The following is a 19,596-nucleotide window of genomic DNA, read 5'->3' on the forward strand; positions in this document are numbered from 1 at the left end:
CACATAAATATGGCCCCCTGACAAGAAGATGGCCGTCAGCCCCGCCATGTTTGTCATGGGTCGTGAGGGCAGCCTCACCACAGTGGGGGTCCCCACCAGCCCCTTCTGAGGGGGGATGCAGGGAGGCTGTGGCTGAGATGTGCACCAAGGGGTGCGAGGCAGGAGGGTGGGGGCGGCAGCCATTTTAGGGCTGCTGTGCGGTGCAGGTGGGAGCCCAGGCGGGTGGGCAGTGCCTCCTCCTCGGCTGCCTGTCCCTCCACATGGCCCTGATGGCGGCCAGCTGTGTCCCCTCCATCTTGGGGACTGGCAGGCACAGGGTGGGGGCGCCGCCCCACAGCCCCTCTCCCCTCTGGGCATGCGGCAGCCGTGTTTGTTCTCCTCACAGCGCCCGTTATCAGCGCACAACACACACAGGAAGTCCTGTCTGGGATTGTCCATCCCCGGCCTGATTTATACAGGAAGAAAAGCATAAAAAGCCACCCTTCCACCTCAGCAGTCACCTCCTGCCTGTGCGCGGCCGGCGGCCGGCCATGCGGGGGGTGCGAGGCGGGCACCCGGGCCCGGGCCCAGGACGGCCATGCAGGGATGGCGGCTGGCAGCCACAGGGCAGTGCGGCAGCAGGGACGGTCCCGGCACGGCGGGGGACAGCGGGGCGCCGCAGGTACAGTATGAGACATGGCCATCGCCACAGAGGGGACAGACTGGGACAGGATAGGGTGGAGGGGTTGTCCTTGTCAGGCTACGGTGGGGTTTTGTGGTCAAGGATGCAGCACTGACGAAGCACTGCCGAGCAAACAGGTTTGCGAAGCATCCCTTGGCTGTGCTGCTGCCAGCTGCGTGTGTGCCGAGGGATGGCTCCGGTGCTGGTTTGCTCAGAGCTGAGCCCAGCCCATAGCACTATTATTTTAATTCACTCCACTGGTGCTTAGGCTGTTTTCCAGGAACAGAAGAGTCCTGGCTGCTGGACAGAGGGTTTATTTTAGCCCCTGCGCATGCAAAGGAAGGCTGCAACGCTTGTGCACGCAAAGATACATATATAAGACAACTGGAAATTCCTAGCAAACTGCCTTTCGTTCCATCATTCCTTCTCTTTTTGCGTCTGTCTGTCTCTCAGAGTGCCTCTGCTGTAACCCCACGTTGTTCATCCTTGCACCTGCACCCTGCTACCTGCGCCCATTCCCCCTGCACAGCTGGCGGCAGTGGGACCCCGGGCCATGCTGCTGCTGCTGCTGCTGCTGCGCTGCTGATTTCAGGTGGCAGTGGCAGAGCTCGGCCCCTGGGGACAGGCAGGACACAGGGCTGGATAAAGTTCTGGGCAGGGACTGGCTTTGCTGAGGCTGGTACTGGATAACTGCGAGCCTGGAGCGTGCTGTGGTTTGCATGCCAGGATCTCAGCAAAGCCTCTTAATTTATAACCATGGGTGTTATGCATACAAGTTTTTTTCACCTACCTGCAGACCTGTGGGTCCTACCCTCCTAATCTGTGGCATTACACAATACAGGGAGAATGCTTTCAGTGGCTCACTGGGGGTATTTGGGGATAAAAAGTGGGCTGTGGGTAGGAGCAGCAGGGCTATCCAGGCATGCGGAGCAGGACCAAGCCAGTGAATAGCTCGACAGAAATAATTGGGTATACTTTTTCACAGGGTCTAACATTCACAGAAGAAATAATAAGGTTATACAAATGATAAAAGTAATGTGAAAGTGGGTTGGCAAGCTTTGACACTGCCTGGGAGGTGGTGTAAGACAGAAGCCCAGATGCGGCGGTTGGATCCTGAGCCTCCCCTGCAAATGCACCTCTCTGGGTATCAGTGGGGTTAGCGGTGCGTACAGAAAGCCCCCAGTCTGCCCTGGCAGGCTCTGAATGTTGTTCCCTGTGATCAAGAATTCATTCTGGGGATTGAGTTAGTTCCTCTCTATGCTACAAAACTATCAGCTCTGTACAACTTTCCCTAGAGGTAAGGAAGAGAAATTGAATCTGGGATGCAGGATTATTTGAGCCATTTCCCAGACTCTGCTGCTGCAGATGGGGCTGGCTCTGGGGAGATAGATTTACAAACTGCAACAAATTAGAGTAAACGAACCTGACTCACAGTCACACCAGCAGCAGGAGGACATGCTGAAACACAAGGGAAGATTTAACTTGAGCTTTCAGACCAGACAGAGAAGGAAAAGGAAAGGGTCTTTGCAAACAGAAGAGGGTAATAAAAAATGTTATTTAATTCTCTGTCCCCTCTCCCAAAGCAAACCCTTGGCTTCCTGGTCTGCCTGTAGCTGGGGAGGGGATGGCAGAAAGGAGCTCCGCTTAGTGCAGATTTCTGGAACTGGAGACTTTCTCCTGATACTGAAGGATAATTAGAGAAAAAAAAAAAAACAAACAAAACAAACAAGAAAAAACAGTATTGTGCTAAATGCTCTCGCTGGCATGGCTGTGATTAAGAGAGCAGCTGAGCCATGCATGCAACTCACAGCCATTCCCACTGCACTTTCCGTGCGCTCCTTGGGGAGTGATTCACTGGAAAAACGCAGAAGGGAAAGGCAGGGCGGGAACCATTCCCTACTGACTAACACTACTTTTTTTTGCCAGGGAAATTTCACAGAAAGCAGCAAAATTCAGTTTATTCCTAAGTGAGATGAATCATTTCCCAGTTTTTATACAGCAGCCGTTACTGCCTCCCCTAAACGTATATAAGAACTGTGTGTACTAAAAGAAAATAAACATGGCTGCAAGATGCTGTCCTGTTCACACATTTGTGTTTTGCACAGCTACAGCTAGGCTGCTGTATGTCCCTTTAGTAGACTCGATTTATAACATACTGGTCCTGCTTGTGGAGTCCTTACTCAGAGAAAAAAATCGCTTTGTGGGAATCAGATCTGGGTCATAATACGCATAGCACGGGCGACTGGTGGTGAGAGACCCAGTGCTATGGGCCAAGTACTTTTCTTGGTTTGACCTGCTTTGATCCCACTGACATCAATGGACGCCTCTAGATTTCCACTGAGATAACTGGTCTGCAGCTGACGCAATGGAGAACAATATGGAACATAATAGAATAGTGGGAGGTCTTTTTCCTCACAGAGTTCTGCAGAGCAGGGGCTGCTCCAAAGCCTAAACTTTAGTGTAAAGCTTACAAACAGCCTTACGAAAAGCCCGAGCAGAAGAATTTGTCCTAAATCAGGAAAAGCAGATTCCCCTTTTTTTGAATCACCAAAAATTCCTATTTCTTTCACAAGCACTCCCAGTTCTGTGCCAGACCCCCGTGGAGGCCAGCGAGAGACCATTGTGCACAGCAGGTATGCAGCCAGCCCCGGTTTGTAGCAGCTGAAAAGTTTTGCATCTCTATGTGTGTCACTCTTCTGTCTGTGTCCCCATCCATCCACCTCCAGCTGCCACCTCAGCACCTCCGGCCCCTGTTTTGGGAAGAGTTCCTGTACGTGGGCACATCCTGGCTGGTGCAAAGGGCTATAAGCATTCCTCTCTAGGAACGGTTCCCGGTGTGGGACCTTAGTGCTGGTCTCTTATTAGGTCTCCTCTGTTAATCATTCCTTTTTCATGCCGACAGAGCCCCTGCCGCAGACACTCTCCTGCCCCCCAAGCTCTCCTCCTACACGGGGAGCCCTTGGTGCCCCACGGGACGGTCGGATCCAGGGGTGGTGGCAGTTTCACCTTCAAAGCCCACCTGGTGCGTGGTTTGAGTCCCGCTCTGGGCGAGGCTCGGTTTATCTTGTAGTACGCGCTGGCGGTAAAACCAGTGGGAGACGAGGAGATTTAACATTGTTCGATCTGAGAGGGAGGTTGTGCAGAAACATTTCTTTCTTGGCCCGGAGACAAGCATTAATATTAGATGTCGTGGGAGTACACTTCTGAAGTGCAAGGGAGAAAGCTTCGGAGGAAGCAGGGAAAATGCCAGCCCAGGGAGGACTTCAAATTCACACAGACTCTCAGTCGTGAGCCAAAATCCCTTACTGCCATTGTCAGAGGCTCATCACACCTATATTAACAGAGCCAACAGATCTGATCTTCCCCCGCGCTGAACTGGCATAACTCCACTGCCTTCAAGGGAACTTTGCCAGGCTGTATCCTGGGGGATTTCCTCCCGGCATAATGAATATTAGCATACAAGACACTGAATCCTCCCTCTGAGCGGAGGATTAAATGCTCTTTTAATGTGCTATATGCAGTTCTTAAGCAGATAACATGGGCACTTGCTTGTGCAAAGATTTGACCAAGTAAATGGAGCTGAAAAGCAAACATTTTGCAATTCAAATAATTGCAGAAATTTAAAATTGCTGCAGTGTACTTTGGGAATTATTGGGGAATGGCTGAAAGGGCGGTAACAAAGACCGTGGAGGTGTTGTGCTTAGCCCTGCAACGTGCTGATGTCCCACGAGGAGCTGAAGGCTGGGTGCCGTGAGGGAACGAGTCCATCCCCTTTCTCGCCATGCCTGGGGACTCGTGCAAAAGTTGCCTGGGGATTGAGGGAGCTTAGTCCTTAAATAAACGTGTGCAAGTGTTGCAGATGGTAAAATACGGTGTTGGGATACAGCGGGTGGGATCATAAGTGAGCAGGAGGGAATTTTGATACACCCGGGCAGCGTCAGCAGGGATGGGGCACCCCAGAGAGGTGGGGCACCTGCTCTTGGGGGTTCTCGGAAAATCCCAGCCTTGTGCACCAGGGAAACTGCTGAGAGGGGATAGCTCAGTGTTTAGTGAAGCCCTGGCACTGCCTTAGGCGTGAGGCAGCCCTGCTCTGCTCTGCCCTCGCTCATATCTCTGTCTGCTGTATCCCAAAGGGTGCAAAGGCACTGCGGGTCTGCCTGGCCTTTCCCACCAGGATCGCAGCAGTGCGACCCCACTGCAAGCCTGTGTGAGTGAGGGGACAATCAGGCCCCACTGGATGCTCCTAAAGCCCCCACTGCCCAGCTGTACTGCTCAGGAGGGACGAGACGGCCCTCCCGGCACCCTTCCACCATTAATGCTGTGTCAGTGCCTCTCCAGCATGCCAGCAAGCCTCCGTGCTGCGAGCTCAGGGCCGATGCCAGACACGGGCGCTCTGTGGCCACGATCCCGTGCTCAGCCTACACCCCGCTCCTCAAGGAGCTGTGGGGTGCGTCCGGGAAACCCCCACACCGGGTCCCTCATGGGCAAAGTCAGGATCCCTGATACCTTCCCGCAGGACACAGAGAGTGTAACCACGGGCTTTTTCTGTCCTGACAGTAAGAAGCCAAGATGCTGCTTAAGGAAAGGATCCCTGCTCGGGACAGATGACAGAGCACCGCGGATAAGGTGAGCGTCTCGGTCGCGAAATTAGATGTTGTGCTTTCAGTATGGTCAGATGCAGAAGCTTTCCACCGGATTCCAAATACGTTTTGCAACTATGAGACAAGCCGAGTATCAGGCACTGTTCATCTCCCCATAAACCAGAAAAAAAACAGTAGTGCTGTCTGCATAATAAGATAATTACCGTCCCTTTGAGGCTCTTGGGAAAAGTTGCCTGTGCTTTGCGCTTATGAGATTACGTGAGCTGAAATCATCCCCCAGAGGTTTGCTGGATCCAGGCAGAGTGAGCAAACCCTCCTGTTTCCTGCTCGTGCAACCTAAGACGCCGTGTAACGCGGCGCTGCGCTTCCACCGGCGTCGGGAAGCCTTTGCCCGGCTGCCGGAGGGATCCCGTCCCCAGCACGCTCCGTCCTTCCCGGTTGATGAAGCTCTTTCTCTACAAGCACGTCCCGGAGCTGATTCCCATCTGCTCTGTTCCCTTCCCCGGGGAGGGCCTGACCAAAGCAGTCTGTGCTCCTGTTACACGGGCCCACCTGAGAGCCCCGCACCAGCACAACCAGCACGCCCCGGCTTTCCTGGGGGGGCGCAGCGTGACCCAGGGGCAGCTCCGAGTCAATCGGCGGATCCACGGGGAAATAGAGGGGACGGGCCAGTGATCCCGGCTGCTCTTTTGGAGCCATTATTGTTTAACTGGTAAACATTTCCTTTAAATGCCTACATGGTTTCCAAAAAAAAAAAAAATTAAAAAAAAATTGCAAAGCGTAATGGGAACAAATATTCCCGGGGGGGTGTATCCTGCCATTCAGCGACACATCAGGCCCCTGCTATCTTTAAGGCTGGCTCTGTGCAGAGGCAGGCGCCTAAGTCATTTGAAAAACAATAAACCTCTGTGCTCTAATTTCCCAAGGAAAAATGTAGACAAAACGAGTGGCGCTTTGGCACAAAGCGAAGCGCAGAATTTTCTTTGATAAATAAGCAGGCATTTAACACCAAAAACCTGCCGGCAGCTGGGGGACCGGCCTGCCGCGTCTGCCCCAGGGCGTCCCGGGAAACCTCCGAGCATCCTTTAGGGCTGGCCGAAAAGCAGCCTCCCTGCCCTGGCAGTCCATTGCCTGCTCCTGCAGGACTTTGCTGGTGTAGTGAGTTTTGTGATGAGTCCAGGGGGATTAAAGGGGCACGGCGGGACCCTGCGGCCCAGCGTTGGGTGGCGGGGGGAAGGTGATGCAGGGCCACGTGCAGTCTGTTTTAGTGAAAGAGAAATGAATTTGCACCGGTGACGGACGATTTCAGGAAGCCTGTAAGGGGATGGGGGCTATGCTGGGGTCTTCCTCTCTTGCCCTTAACCCGCTGCCCACCCAGGAGAGCTCTCTGCGGGGAGGGGGCCGGGGACCTCGCGCCCCCCTAAATGCTCTGGGGGCTGTACGGATGCTCTGCAGGTAAGCCCGGACACCAGCACCGGAGCAGCACAGTCCCCTGCTCGGATCCAGCGACAGCCCCGGGGACACCCCAGCAGCACCCCCCCTCACCCCAGCACCCCCCCTAAAGGGCCAGACCCCCCCCCCCCCCGGGACCCACCGCATCCCTGGCACTTGTCACCGCGTGTCCCCCCCCTCCCGAGGCCGGGCTCTGCCCGGTCCCCGAGCATCCCCCCGGGGCATTTCGGGGGGCAGCCGGCGGCCGGCAGGGGGGGGTCCGGAGGAGTTGGCGGGGGGGGGGGGGGGCATCAGGGCGGGGGCAGGCGGCTCCCCCCGTGTCCCGGCGCTTCTCCCCCCCCGCTCCGGGAGGCTCCGTTTTTCCTCCTCATTGGGTCGGGGCGGAGGGACCGGCTGGGGCTCGGGGGGGGGGGAAGGAAACGCCGGGGGGGGGCCGCGGCGAGGCGGCGACTCCGCGGCTCCGCCACCGCCACCGGTGAGTCCCGGCGGCTGCGGAGCCCCCCAGGGGGCTCGGCACGGCGGGGGGGGGGGGGGGGGGGGCGCATCTTCGGGGGGCGAAGGGGAAGGCGAGGGGGGGGGGCAGGGGGTAAAAGGGGGGTAAAAGGTGGGGGGAGAGGGCTCGGGCAGCGCGGGGGCGTTGGCGGAGAGGGGCTGGGGGGGCTGGGGCAGGGGGCGGAGAGGGGAGGGCAGGGGGCGTCCAGCCCCGGGGGGGAGCGTGGCCGTGGGACGGGGGTGGCATCGCTGAGCCCCGCTGTGCTGTGCCTGCACCCTGAGGGGGTGCTGGCACCCTGCGGTGGGTGCCCGCATCCCGGGTGCCCCCCCCGGTCCCCGCAGTATGATGTGTCGTGTGTGTGTCCCCCCCCCCCCCCCCCCCGGTACCCACGTCCCCGCGCTCAGCTCCGCGGTGCTGAGCAGCATCCGTCCCCCTGCCCCTGCTCCGCGCTGCTCGTGTCCCAGCCTGCGCGGGCAGCAGCTGGAAGGGGTCGGAGGGGGAAAGCTGTGTCCCTGCTGCTGCTGCTGCTGCTGGTGCTGGTGCTGACCCTCCCCAGGGGGTCTGGGCACCGACCTGCAGGGCTGAGAGCGGCGGTCTCGCCTCCAGAACCAGGCCACGCTGTTGGCAGAAATGCAGCTGGGGGGGGGGGGGGGGGGGGGGCATCGCGTCCTCCTGAGGGGCTGGATCCTCTGGCATCACTTTGGAGGCAGCCCCTGGTTCGTGCCGCTGGCATCACCTGGAGCTTTAGCCTGGGGTTCGCGGGCAGAGCTGGACGAAGCGCTGCTCACCTGCCTTGGGGGATGGATTTTCCTGCTGCTCACCTGCCTCCGGGGTTGTATTTGCCCGCTGCTCACCTGCCTTAGGGGTTGTATTTTCCCTTCGGTTGCTGCTGTGAGTTGGAGAGCAGGCTTGGAAGCGTAATGGGGATGTTTCCGGCTGGCGGGAGAAGGACCCACCAGAGCACAGGGCTGACCGAGGAGCCTTTGCTGCCCCCTAAACCAGCAGAAGCTCAGATGCACCTACATAGTTTCACTTGCCAAGCCGTGGGGCTTCATCTCATCATTCAAGAAATGAGAAAGACACTGAAAAAAGGCTTTTTTTTTTTTTTTTTTTCAAGCCTGGAAAGATTTTCCTTAAACTATGTGCTTTAAAAATGGAATACTAGGATAGATAGTGGCAACAGGTTGGAGGATCTTCTGCAGCTTTGAAGAGGCCGATTTTCACAATTTTCATAAACTCGTAAAAGAGACAAGTATAGACTATAATATCTTCCGCTTTCAAAACTTCATCTGATACTAAGCAACCATAATTTTATGACCCGGGGGAATACTCAGACCACTTGAGGTAGGGCAGTGCTGCTCCAGTTCAAAGAGAAAAACAAACCGTCTGTATTTTCGGCTTGTGCCCTGCGTTTCTTCCCTTCCCCACAGGGAAAGCTCCCATGGTGGTTGCAGGAATTCTGTGGGAGGACTGCGATGGTTGGCAGGGCTTGACTTGGAGGCTTCTGGAGTAGCACCACTAGCCCAGGATCTGTGCCCGTAGGGAAAATATGCGTCCCAGTACAGCTCTGGGGAAAGCCCCTGTCTGAGCAGCAGGGATTTAGTCCGTCTTTGTACACCAGTGTCCCTGGGACGTCTCCAGAAGGGATGGGGAGAAAAAATATTCTTTCACTGTGTTTTAAAAACTTTCCCACAGGTCTTTCCTGATGGTGGAGCTATGATTTATGAATCATTAGAACATGAAATGTACTGTTAAGTTTGGAAGAAAGGTAGGAGAATGGAGGGCTGCAGGCTGCGTATCACCAAAATCCTCCTTACCTCCTCAAAGCCAGGCTCATACCTTGGTTAAGAAGGGCCCAGGAGTGTGCAGCTCCCCGCTGGGTGCTGGACCCACGGGGACACCTGGGCAGCCAGAGGAGCGGGGTGGCGACGTTGCCACCCCTTGCCGTGCTTCTGGAGCCAGGCCCTCAGCTTCTGCACCGGGTTGAGTGATGGAGCGAGGTCCTGGCTGCGTTTTACAGCGATTCAGTCAATTCACTGCGACGTGCAGCTTCCGTTGCACAGCCAGGCCGAGCCATGTGTCTGCGTACTGACCGTGACGAGTCCTGGTGCTGCTTAGCCAGCCTTTGCCTTGCGATATTGCACGGAAACAGGCACAAGATGCTTGCCTCTAAGGGGCAGGAAGGCACAAACCCCTGCACGGCAAGGGATCGCCTGTGTCGGGTACTCTGCTGCGGTCAGACCAGCCATGGGCTCGGGGCTGGTGCCAGGGGATCTCAAAAGCAGCGGGAAGCTTCAGCACGTTTGCTGGGCATTGAGCAGATGCAAGGCATGCCAGTTTATCTCCAGATGCAGGCCAGGTGGAAGCCTCCATCTCTCTGTGCCTCAGTTTCTTCACCTGCACAAAGAGATGCTGCTGCCTGTCTTGGAGGAGGACTTGGAGAGTTACAGGTCTATCGATTTGGGATGATCATCCTTAACAACTTGGCGTTAGGAATTGTTCCACAGAAGTTTGGGGATGAATCTGCAGCTCTCCAATCCATTCTCATCCCACATCACCTGGGGATTTTAAAACTTCTGGGTAGCTCTGCAGCTTCAGAAGGATGCTCCCTGCTGTGTTGTATCCCAGTAAAGCAACTCCTTTTTCAAGGTTTAATCAGAAAGAATGATTCTTTCTTTAATTGTCGTATGTTTAAGGTGGGTTTCTTTATTTCTTCCTCCTTTAACTGCTGCCATCCGGAGGCCAACTGTTTTGTATAAATTAGACACTGTGTAAATTAGATATTGTTATTGACCTTCTTCAGCCCTGTTTCATATTTGTCCTCTGCTAGAAAATCAAAGCCTCTTTATTTCCAACTTGGTTAGTACTGACTCTGCAGACGGGACATATGGCCCTTAAAGCACTTTTCTCTGGCAAGAGCTTGTATTTTAAAGAGAGGAAGATCAGATTTCAGTATGTTATGTGGTGGGAAAATGCAGCTTTACAATGCTGTATGGATTAAGAAATTACAAGCCATTGTTTTGGCCTTGCTGCCTGGAATTGGCTGCATATTTTAAATGATGCAGGTTTTTTCTGTGCAGCCCAACGAGGGCAGTACAGCCACCCCATCCCACCCTGTGTGGATGCCTCACAGGGAAATTTCTGTTCCCTTAGAGCTGACCTGGCTGTCAATCTCATGCCGCGCCCTGCTTCCACCCCCTGTCCCCATCGGATGTTATCGGATGTCGTCGGCTGGGTATGGGCACCACGTGTTCACACCTTTTTTTTGCTCTGTTCCAGGGTTCCCCGCTGAAGCGTGAGACATGCAGTAGGAGCCAGCGCTTCCCACCAAGGAGTGACCCTGGTCCTTGCTGCACAGCCCAGCGCGCAGCGGGAGGGGACAGGACATGCCCCGAATCGGCTGCCTCCTCTCGGGACTCGCCTTCATCCTCAGCACGACCAGCACGGAGGGTTTTGCCCGGGCAGGGTAAGCTCCTTTTTGTCTGCATCTCCCAGATCTGTCACAAGCACATGCTGAGCTGTAAAGGCATGGCTCGTCCTCACCCGGTGGTGGGGAGCCCTGTTCAGCCAGCTGGCTGTGCACATGTGGGCGCATAGCTGGGCTGGCAAGGAGCTGGGAAAAGGCTCTGCAGAGCCCTCCTGGGGCAGCCACATCTGGGCAGGCCCTCGCTGGGGTCTGTTTGCTGGGCCACTGAAGCGAAAAACTCCTCTAGAGAAAACGCCCTGGCTCTGTTTAGCCCATGCAGGGGACACAAAGGCACTTTGGCTTTTTGTCTGGGAGAGTCAAAAGCTAAACAGGCCCTGAGCTGTTCAGGAATTATTATTGTCCCTTTCAAGCACATCCTTGCACAAAAATACTCGTGCTGTCTTGGTATCGTGCCAGTCAAGCCTTGCAAACGAGCCATCAAAGCAGGCTGCCATCTCCCAGCTCCGAGAGGCTGCAGCGTGCAGGGGATGCAGGTATTAAAAGCCCCAGGGACTGCTGCAGCAGTTGTGGCCCATGGGAGCTGCAGCCCCAGCAATTCCCCTTCCCTTTCCTGGAATTGGGGCTGACACAGGCCCTGCATCCATCCCAGCACGACCTGAATAGCCACATCTCAGCTCTCGGCTGGGCCAAAAGGTGCCTAGCACTCAGCGCCCCTGTTCCTTCCCTTGCCAAAAGGAGCTCGAGCTCAGCCCCTGCCCCGCAGATTCGGCTCACATTTTCTACAGAGTTTGTTTTTACGTTGAAATACTCTCCTCTAGCATTAAACCTTTCACATTCTGGTCGTGACCATACCCACAGGCTGAATTCCTCTCTCACACGCACACACTGCAGCTATAGCTTTATTATAAAATCTGCAAAGCAAACAATTGCCATTTAAAAACTGTGGCTTCTGTAACATTAACCAGTGAGGCTGAGAGGAGTTTTCTGGAGTTAATGGAAGCCATCTGATGTCCGTGTTAATTCCCAGACTGTTTTATTCTAATTTTCTAATCGAGCTGGGAGGCTGAGACAAGCAAGCAGGCTCCTCAGTGGGACTGACCTGCTTGGGCTGGAAACTGTTGAAGAAAAAGAATCTTTAACTGATACCGCTTTGGCTGTTAACCTTGGGAAAGTTTTTGACTGGATCTCAGTTATCTTAGAAGGAACAGAGGGCAACTTTCCTCTGTCCTCTACCTTTTTGCTTTGAGCCTGACCCTTTCTGTGAAGTCATTAATTTTTTGGTGACCACAGAGGCATCAGGTTCAGGTATAAAAAAGTCTCGGAGAGGAAAAAATACACCTAAAATTGAACTGTTTTAGAGGAAAGGAGGTAGTGAATGAAAGGAGAACAGCCCTGAGTGAATCCCCCCCCTAAATCTAGGCCCTGCCTGTCCAGGACAGAGGAACTGTGCAGGGGTGAGTGGACGAGGGGGCGTCAGTGCCTTCGTGCCGGGCTGGGAAGGAGGAGGCCGTGCAGCCCGCAGCGCTGCCAGCTTTGTCTCCCTGCCCCGAAACAGCTTGGAGTCACCTCCGGGGTCACTTGGGCACTGAGCCACTGCCGTTTAAATAGCCCTGTGTAATTTGGGGTTGTCAGGCTGTGTCCCCAGCTGGTGTAAAGCCCCTTTGGCGTGTCGGGAGTAGCGTCGGGGTCGTGTCCCAGCTGGGGCCTCACCCGTGCCCCTCTCTGCTCAGCCGCAGGGCCTGCGCCGCCGAGCCGCGGAGCCGGACGGCCGCCTACACCGAGTCCCACGTGCAGCCCGTGTACCAGCCCTACCTCACCACCTGCCAGGGCCACCGCCTGTGCAGCACCTACAGGTGAGGGAGCTGCCTGCTTTCATGAGCAGGAGCTGGAGCCGTCGCAGCAAAGCAGCACCCGGAGTGGGGTGGGAGCGGGGCCGGGGGGGCTCAGGATGGCCCCCGATGGTCCGTCCTGCAGCTCAGCCCCGTCTCTGCATTGCAGGACCATCTACAAGGTTGCCTACCGGCAGGTGTACAGGCAGGTGCCCCAGCACGTGGCCTCGTGCTGTCCCGGCTGGAGCAGAGCCAGCAGCCACGCGCTCAGCTGCAACACAGGTAAGGAGGCCGCTGTGCCACCCCAGGGCCAGCGCTCGCTTTCCCTGTCCCCAACCCCCCGTGCCCAGGTAGCTCAGGTCCCTGGATGAGGCCCCAGCAGCCAGCTCTCTCGTCTACTGACACCAGTCCAATTCCCCCTGTAGGAAAGCATTTACATTTTTAGCCTCCAATAGCACAGCTAAATGTGGCTCGATTTCTGATTAATTTCTATCCTTTCTCTGCTGCCTCACAGGCCTTTTTCCTTTGGGATTGTTTATTAACTTTATGGTCACCAGAGGATAAATAAAATGAGTAAGTCCTTTCCATATAAATCAGCAGTAATGGAAGAGAAATGCTTTCAGGAGGAAATTGTGATGTGCAGCACAAAGCAAACACAAAACACATCAGCAGCTAATCTGCCCCCAGCAGAGCTCGGAGCTCAGCACCAGCCACTTCCCAGGCCTGATGCTGCCTGAGCTGCTGGGGCTGCAGCGTGGCCCTTCTGCCCTGGCCCTGTGCTGGTTGCAGGCACCTTGGCCTCTTTCCAGGCTGCAAATCCAAGGTCTGTTCGTCGCACTCCAGCTGTGCCCCACACACCCTGGTGCTGCCAGCACTGGCCAGCGCAGCCCCACCGGGATGGACTGGTGCAAGGGTGTGCTGCTCTGTGCATGTGCGTGGTGCGTGCACACACACAACTGTGGTGGCAGAGGAGGGGGCTCGGGACCCCCAGCCCTGCCAAGTGACGCTGCGTCTGATTGCTCTTGCAGCTCTCTGCCAGGTGCCGTGCCAGAACGGCGGCCGCTGCGCCTTCCCCGGCCGATGTGCCTGCCCACCCGGCTGGACGGGGCTCTCCTGCCAGACAGGTACCGCTGCTCCCCGCTGCCCTCCTGGCCCATCGGTAGGGGACAGGGACCAGCACTGTGGCTCGTCACCAAGCCTGGTGCTACCCAGAGCCCAGAGGGGAACCTGTGTGTGACCTCTCCGCACACACGCCTACGCATCCTGCTCCAGGGCACCGATGCCTGCTGGTCCAGCCAGGAAAGCAGGGAAGCTCAGAGCTCCCTGTGGCTGTGCTGGTGCTGCCAGACGTAGAGCACAGCCCTGGTACCCACATTTGCTCTTTGCTGCTGCTCCACACTGGGTCAGCACGAGCAGAGGCTGTGCTCTGCTGCGACTGCAGCCAGCAAAGGGCCTTGTGCAGAGCAGCCGTCACACTCACGGGGTCAGCCCGAGACTCTATTTGCAGTGACCCATATCCCAGCCTTTGTAAACTCCTGCTGTAAACTAAGACACCCATTTACTGCACAGACTAAATCTGTAAACCAAAAATATCCGGCAGTGGAGGGGAAGGGTTCCTCTCCTGCGTGAGAGCAGCTCCTTGCTGGAGCTCGGGGAAATCTGGCAGAGCCGAGGCAGCAGTGTTCGACGGACCTTAGCACACCAGCATGGTGCAAACCACGTCTGCCATGTCTCCTGGCTTTCCACCCTCCTGTAACGCAGAGGAGGAACGTGTGGCATTGACCCATGCTGGGCAGGGCAGGGCTGAGCACATCGCTGACAGCTCTGGCTCCAGCGCGGGGGGAAAGGATTTTCCCACTGCCTAGAAGAGATTCGCCCGGGCGTGGGAAGCAGCTCTGCTCATTTTGCTTTGTGGGAACAGCTTTAATAACTCCCCCGTGTGAGGAGAGGTTACTGGGTTTTATACACACTTGAAAGGCTGATAGCTCCTCGCCACGGCTGGCTGGAACCAAAACCCCGGCCGTAAATCCAGGATGAGAGCCAAGCACTGCGAGAGGCAGTGCGGGGCCGCCTGTGCCTGCCTGCTCGGGGATAGTGACCACCCCAGCCAGAATCTGGACATTTCTGAGCTTATCTTTTGTTTCTGAGTCTTATATATGGGGAGACCAGAGCTGTGCCCAGCACAAATGCCAGCCCGGTCTGGGCGCCCTGTGCCCTGCCTGCGGTCCCATCACATCAGCATGGCTCTGGCAGGGGAGCAGCAGCACCCCTGCTCGTGTGGCACCGCCGTCCGCGCCCCTCGTCCCCCGTGAGCATCTCCCCCCAGCCCCGTCCCCACGGAGCCATCCCTGTCCTTCCAGATGTGGACGAGTGTGCCGGCCGGAGCCACGGGTGCAGTCAGCTCTGCGTCAACACGGCCGGGAGCTTCCGCTGTGCCTGCCGGGATGGCTTCAGCCTCGCTGCTGACGACAAGGCGTGCCAGCCCGCGGGGCTGGGCCCCGGGCCAGGAACCTTCAGCCAAGCAGGTAACCTTCTGCTGAGGCGGCACAGCCCCAGCTGCTCGGGGCCTTTGATGCAAGCTGGGATTACCTCTCAGCATCACAAGGTGGCTGGAGCAGGACTGGCAAGAGACAGGAGAGGGGACAGCAGCCAGCACCCATCAGCTTTATTCCCAGTGACCCAGGAGACCCAAACAACCGCCCTTGTGCACGAGTTCGGCCCCTGCAAGGGTGACAGAGCCCGCTGTGGCATGCGGTGGCCGGGGCTGTGGCTGTGCTCTCCGTCATCGTCGTCGTTCTTCTCGCAGGGCATGTCTGGAGCCACGAGGAGCATCGGGCGCTGCTGGTGACGGCCCATTATTACTTTTGGTACGCGCTGTGACACTTCAAACTCGTACCGTGAGTAATAATGCGCTGTGGCCAGCACTGGCATCGTGAGGGCAAGACCTGGGAGAGCAGGGCAGCCCCCTGCATGTGCCCTGCCACCTGCCTGCCTTTGTCCCATGTCCAGGGTCCTCAGCAGGGACAATCCTTTGAGCTCACCATGGGACAGGGCAGAGCTGGGTGCTAACTAATCTCCTGACAACACGGACATTTTGTCCTTTAAGCATCGAAGCCTGAAACGCTCCCGCACTTTGTTCTAGGTACTCCAGCGGCCAGGAGAGGCGTGCTCTCAGTAGCGCCAGGTCCAGGTGCCTGTGCTCAGAGCAGGCGTTGGATCTCATTCCTGAGCCCTGGGGTTCCCTAGGAGGGCAGCAGCAAGCAGCAGTGCTTGGCCTGAGCCCAGCACATCCCACTTCACCTTGGATAAATTTAGGGTTTTTACTAACTGACCTTTTCTTGGTGGTATTTTTTTCAGGTCCCTCCGATGAAATGAAGGAAGAAATGAAAGACCTGAAGAACAGAGTGGAAGCGCTGGAAGAGGTGGGTGTTCGGTGCACCCCTCTGCCCCTTCCTTCCCTGCCCAGCCGTGGCCCACGGCCGTGCACAGCCGGCTCCAACCCCGGGCTGTGTGCAGCCAGGCTTTCCCTCCACCCCTGCTCTATTTTTAACGCCACGCCGGCCTCACGCAGGCAGGGATCAGGCAAGGATCCCAGCTGTGCTCCACACTGCCGCAGAGCCTCGCAGCGGCTCTTGCAGCATGGTGTCCCTTTGAACACAACCAAACGCCCCGCCAACACTGCTCCTGGCTGGGGAGGGCATGCTGACGGCTCCCCTTCTCCCCGCAGAAACTCCAGCTGGTGCTGGCCCCCTTCCACAACCTCGTGACATCTGAGCCCGAGGACGTCGGCGCGGACCCCATCAGCCGGCTGTCCCACTCCCTGCAGCAACTGGACAGAATCGACTCGCTGAGTGAGCAGATCTCCTTCCTCGAGGAGCGGCTGGAGACATGTAAGTGCCCGGAGGAAGGGGGATCGAAGTGTTGCACTCCACCCCTCCACATTTCTCCCCAAGCAGTCAAGCGCCACCAAGCCGGCCTCAGACCTCAGACCGCGGCTCTGCTCCGCCAGCAGCCTGGGGCTGTTTGTGCCCTGGTGCAGGGAGGAGGCACGGAGGTTGGCCACAGATGCAAGCCAGCCAGACCAGTAACACACGCGCCACTATTAATCTGTATCTCCCCTCAAACTCAGCAGCCTGTAATTAATAAAAGATGAACACAAACAGCCCATTAGCTTCATTTCAAAGATGTCTTTATGGCTGCAGCGTCTGATTGCCCTCGTAGCATCCAGAATAGCAAGACAGGCACACGGAAACGTGGCTCTGAGGCAGAAGCAGAAGGAGCCCACCATGAGCGGTGGCTCACATCTCAGTCAGCACCTTCACCAGCTCTGTTCCCTTCCTGTAGCACTGTAACAGTCCAGGATGAAATGAAAAGAATCCCAAACTTGTAGGAAATTAATAGTCCAAAAAGTCAATCAGGAAAGTTTAGGGAGCGTGCTGAAGCTGGCAGATTTATGAACCTGGGAAGTTTTAGGCATGTTTCTTCTTGAAGTCTATAGCACAGTCCTTTGCCATGCAGCACACCAGAGGAGGTGTCTTAGTAGCAAACTGAGCAGATTTGAGCAAGGGATGCTGGTGAGAGCTGCCGGTGTGACCGAATGTGGCGTGTCCTGCCTGGCATGCTCCCCTGCAGCACCGCAGAGCAAGGCAGTGCTGGAAGGGTGTCCTTGGGCCCATGACGATGGCCCAGAGCTCTCTCTGGAGCACTGCAGTTTGACTCGTAGTAGAGCACAAACCGTGTGAACACTCTATTTTGATCTGCAGCTTGTAGGCGATTCGCAGCTAATTTTCCTATGAAAAAAATCCAGTCCAGCGTTCCCAGAACCCAGCCATGGTTTGGCTGGCTCAGGAGCTGGTGTGCAGCAGCAGCCTGCTGCTAACTGCAGAGGGGTTACATGGAGAGACTAAGGGGCAGCGAAGTTTCAGGGCATATCCAGTCCCAGCTCACTGCTTGTGGTAATGGTTTAGATATAAAAGACTGCAAAAAGCATTCTTGAAGCTTCAAAATGACCCTTTAAAAAAAAAAATAGAAAGGGGTAATTATCAGAACCACCAAGTGTCACACAGCAGACCAAGTTTCCTGGCATTGTCCTGTACATATTATTAGTGACAGCACCGAGGAATGTGAGTAACATCACAAGGTAACGTGGATTTCTTCCAAGGGATGACTCCAGAGTCCTGAAATTAGCTTCTGCCAAGCCTGTTCCAGCAAGCAAAGCGTGCTTTTGTCCCTCCCATGTTCTTGGAAGTCCCCGGAGGACACAAGACCGTTCTTTCTGTCCAGTGAGCGGTGGGGTTTGCAGGGCATCCCATGGAGAGTTACGTAGCCATCCATTTTCTGTGCCTTGTGAAGCATAACGCAAAGGTATAACTGCACCCCTCAATTCTTTGCCCAGTGGGGCTGTGTGTAAGGCCTAAACAACATTTCCTCTTCCTTAAACCACCGGTGAGGGCACGAGGTTGGATCTCAAGCCATAACCACTTGAGCCCCTCCAAGCCTGCATTACCCGGGTTAGCACAGACCGTGTCAGTGCTCGGCGGGCCGCTGACAGCCAGCTGGCAGACAGGCTCATCACTGTGTTGGCTGCTCTGCGGCCACAGCTCCATCCCCAGCCCACAAAACCTCCCTGGGCTCCTGCTCGGGCCAGCCAAAGCGCTGGGGGCTTCAGCGACCGGCAGAGGCTGCTTCCAATTACTGTCACCCAGAGCCACGGGCTGCGGTCGGGACAGGCTGGTCCCAGGCAGCGTTATTGTCACTGCTGTCCCCACCTGGGGACGCTTTGTGCAGGACTCCCCAGGCCCAGGCAGGGCTGGCGAGGGCTGCGGCATGCCAGGGAGGTGAGCGCCACGCTCCCAAAGGCAGCAGGAGGGAGCCAGGAGGGCGTTGTTTGGCAAAGGGAAACCAGCAAATACGGGTGACGTTTATAAAGGTCTAGGTCAGCCCTGTCATTCTGGGGAAAGAGACAGTGAGAGGATTTAGCACCTTCTAGAAGACGGGGATTGGTTATGGCCAGCACAGGAAACCCTGCGCTTCCGTGCCCACCACGAGCTTGGTTGGAGGTGCCTGGTGCAGGGTTTGCCTGCACGTGCTGAAAGTCCGACTCTTGGTGGGTGCAGCCTGCCGTAACAGGTTCTAGTCGTGTGATACGAGCCCCCAGGGAGTCAGGCAGTACCCCCCAGCCCACGCACACATCTCTGGCCAAGCAGTGGGACAAGAGGATTGCATTAGCTACGAGCCAGTTGCTGTCACCACACCAAACCCCGGCTAACAACACCGCTGGATTTATTTATTTATTTTTAATCTTCCCAGGTTCCTGCAAGAATGAACTCTAGCTGAGCGCCTGAGGAACTGGAAGAAGCGGAGTGCATCCGTAGCGTTTATCTCGCTCTCCAGCCACAGGCTGGGGCTGAAGCCACATCATCCACAGGAAGACACAGGGTAGCAGGAGAAGGCTGGTTTCCCATCAGCATCTCCAGCGTTTTCTCTTCCAAGTCACCTTACCAAAGGTCACGCAGTCACTTCCAAACTGGACTCCTAAACCTCGAGCATCCCACCCCACTCCTGCTGGAGGGGCAGACAATAAATGCCGTACCTCACGCCGTTAGCGGTGCCTGAGTGGCTCTATGTGAGGCCGTGTGGTGCTTGGTGGTGTTTGGCTTTTACTTGGCGTCACCCAGAGACATCGCCCGGGGAGCCTGGGGCAGAGGGGGGGTTGTGCTGCGTGCCCAGCCCTAATTCCCAGCAGAGCACAGCCCTGACCTGGGCAGGACAGTTGTCCTCCACGTCCCTCCTGAGTATTCTTGGACTTTCTCCCAAAGAAGGTGCAGACAAGGCAGGTGCTTTTTTGAGCATTTGGAGGGCTGTGGATTTGTGGCAGGGGGCAGTCCCAAGCCAGGCAGCGCTGCAGGGAGGGACGGGTGCAACTGGTCCCTGCAAAGGTACTGCACGGGGCAGGTACAGGGACGGGTGCCCCTGCTGCGGCACCTATCTTGCCCCTGGGGACCTTCCTCCCTCCGCAGCCAGCACTGGAAGGGGGCTGCTTCTTTGTATCTCCTTAGGGTAGCTGCTGCAGTGGCTTGCTCTGAAATTACCTGCTTAGCTCAGCCCTCTGCACCACCCCCGAGCCCTGTAGA

The 19,596-nt window shown here is 56.4% G+C and overlaps 1 protein-coding gene across 4 annotated transcripts; it reads left to right on the forward strand.

Annotated features, from left to right (window-relative positions):
* The first annotated feature begins 568 nt into the window (after positions 1-568).
* On the forward strand, positions 569-19,092 carry EGFL7 (EGF like domain multiple 7). 4 transcript variants are annotated; one of them, XM_050714606.1, is made up of 10 exons: positions 569-661; positions 5,219-5,287; positions 10,487-10,673; positions 12,365-12,487; positions 12,633-12,745; positions 13,492-13,587; positions 14,824-14,988; positions 15,821-15,885; positions 16,191-16,353; positions 18,773-19,092. In XM_050714606.1, exons 3-10 carry the CDS (start codon positions 10,594-10,596, stop codon positions 18,793-18,795), a joined length of 828 nt encoding a protein of 275 aa, XP_050570563.1. In that variant the 5' UTR covers positions 569-661; positions 5,219-5,287; positions 10,487-10,593; the 3' UTR covers positions 18,796-19,092. The 4 variants fall into 4 exon arrangements, with proteins under 4 accessions (XP_050570563.1, XP_035411187.1, XP_050570562.1 ...); XM_035555294.2 differs by lacking the exons at positions 569-661; positions 5,219-5,287 and adding an exon at positions 7,125-7,189 and having other exon boundaries at positions 13,465-13,587; XM_050714605.1 differs by lacking the exons at positions 569-661; positions 5,219-5,287 and adding an exon at positions 7,125-7,189.
* The last annotated feature ends 504 nt before the right edge of the window (positions 19,093-19,596 follow it).

The sequence above is a fragment of the Cygnus atratus genome, chromosome 19 (assembly GCF_013377495.2).
Source record: "Cygnus atratus isolate AKBS03 ecotype Queensland, Australia chromosome 19, CAtr_DNAZoo_HiC_assembly, whole genome shotgun sequence".
NCBI lineage: Eukaryota > Metazoa > Chordata > Aves > Anseriformes > Anatidae > Cygnus > Cygnus atratus.

Bases quoted from the DNA above. Each gene is read 5' to 3' on its own strand.
- EGFL7 (XM_035555294.2), top strand. From the start codon at position 10,594: ATGCCCCGAATCGGCTGCCTCCTCTCGGGACTCGCCTTCATCCTCAGC. The intron at 12,488-12,632 runs GTGAGGGAGCTG...TCTGCATTGCAG, and splicing joins CGCCTGTGCAGCACCTACAG to GACCATCTACAAGGTTGCCT. The intron at 14,989-15,820 runs GTAACCTTCTGC...TATTTTTTTCAG, and splicing joins AGGAACCTTCAGCCAAGCAG to GTCCCTCCGATGAAATGAAG.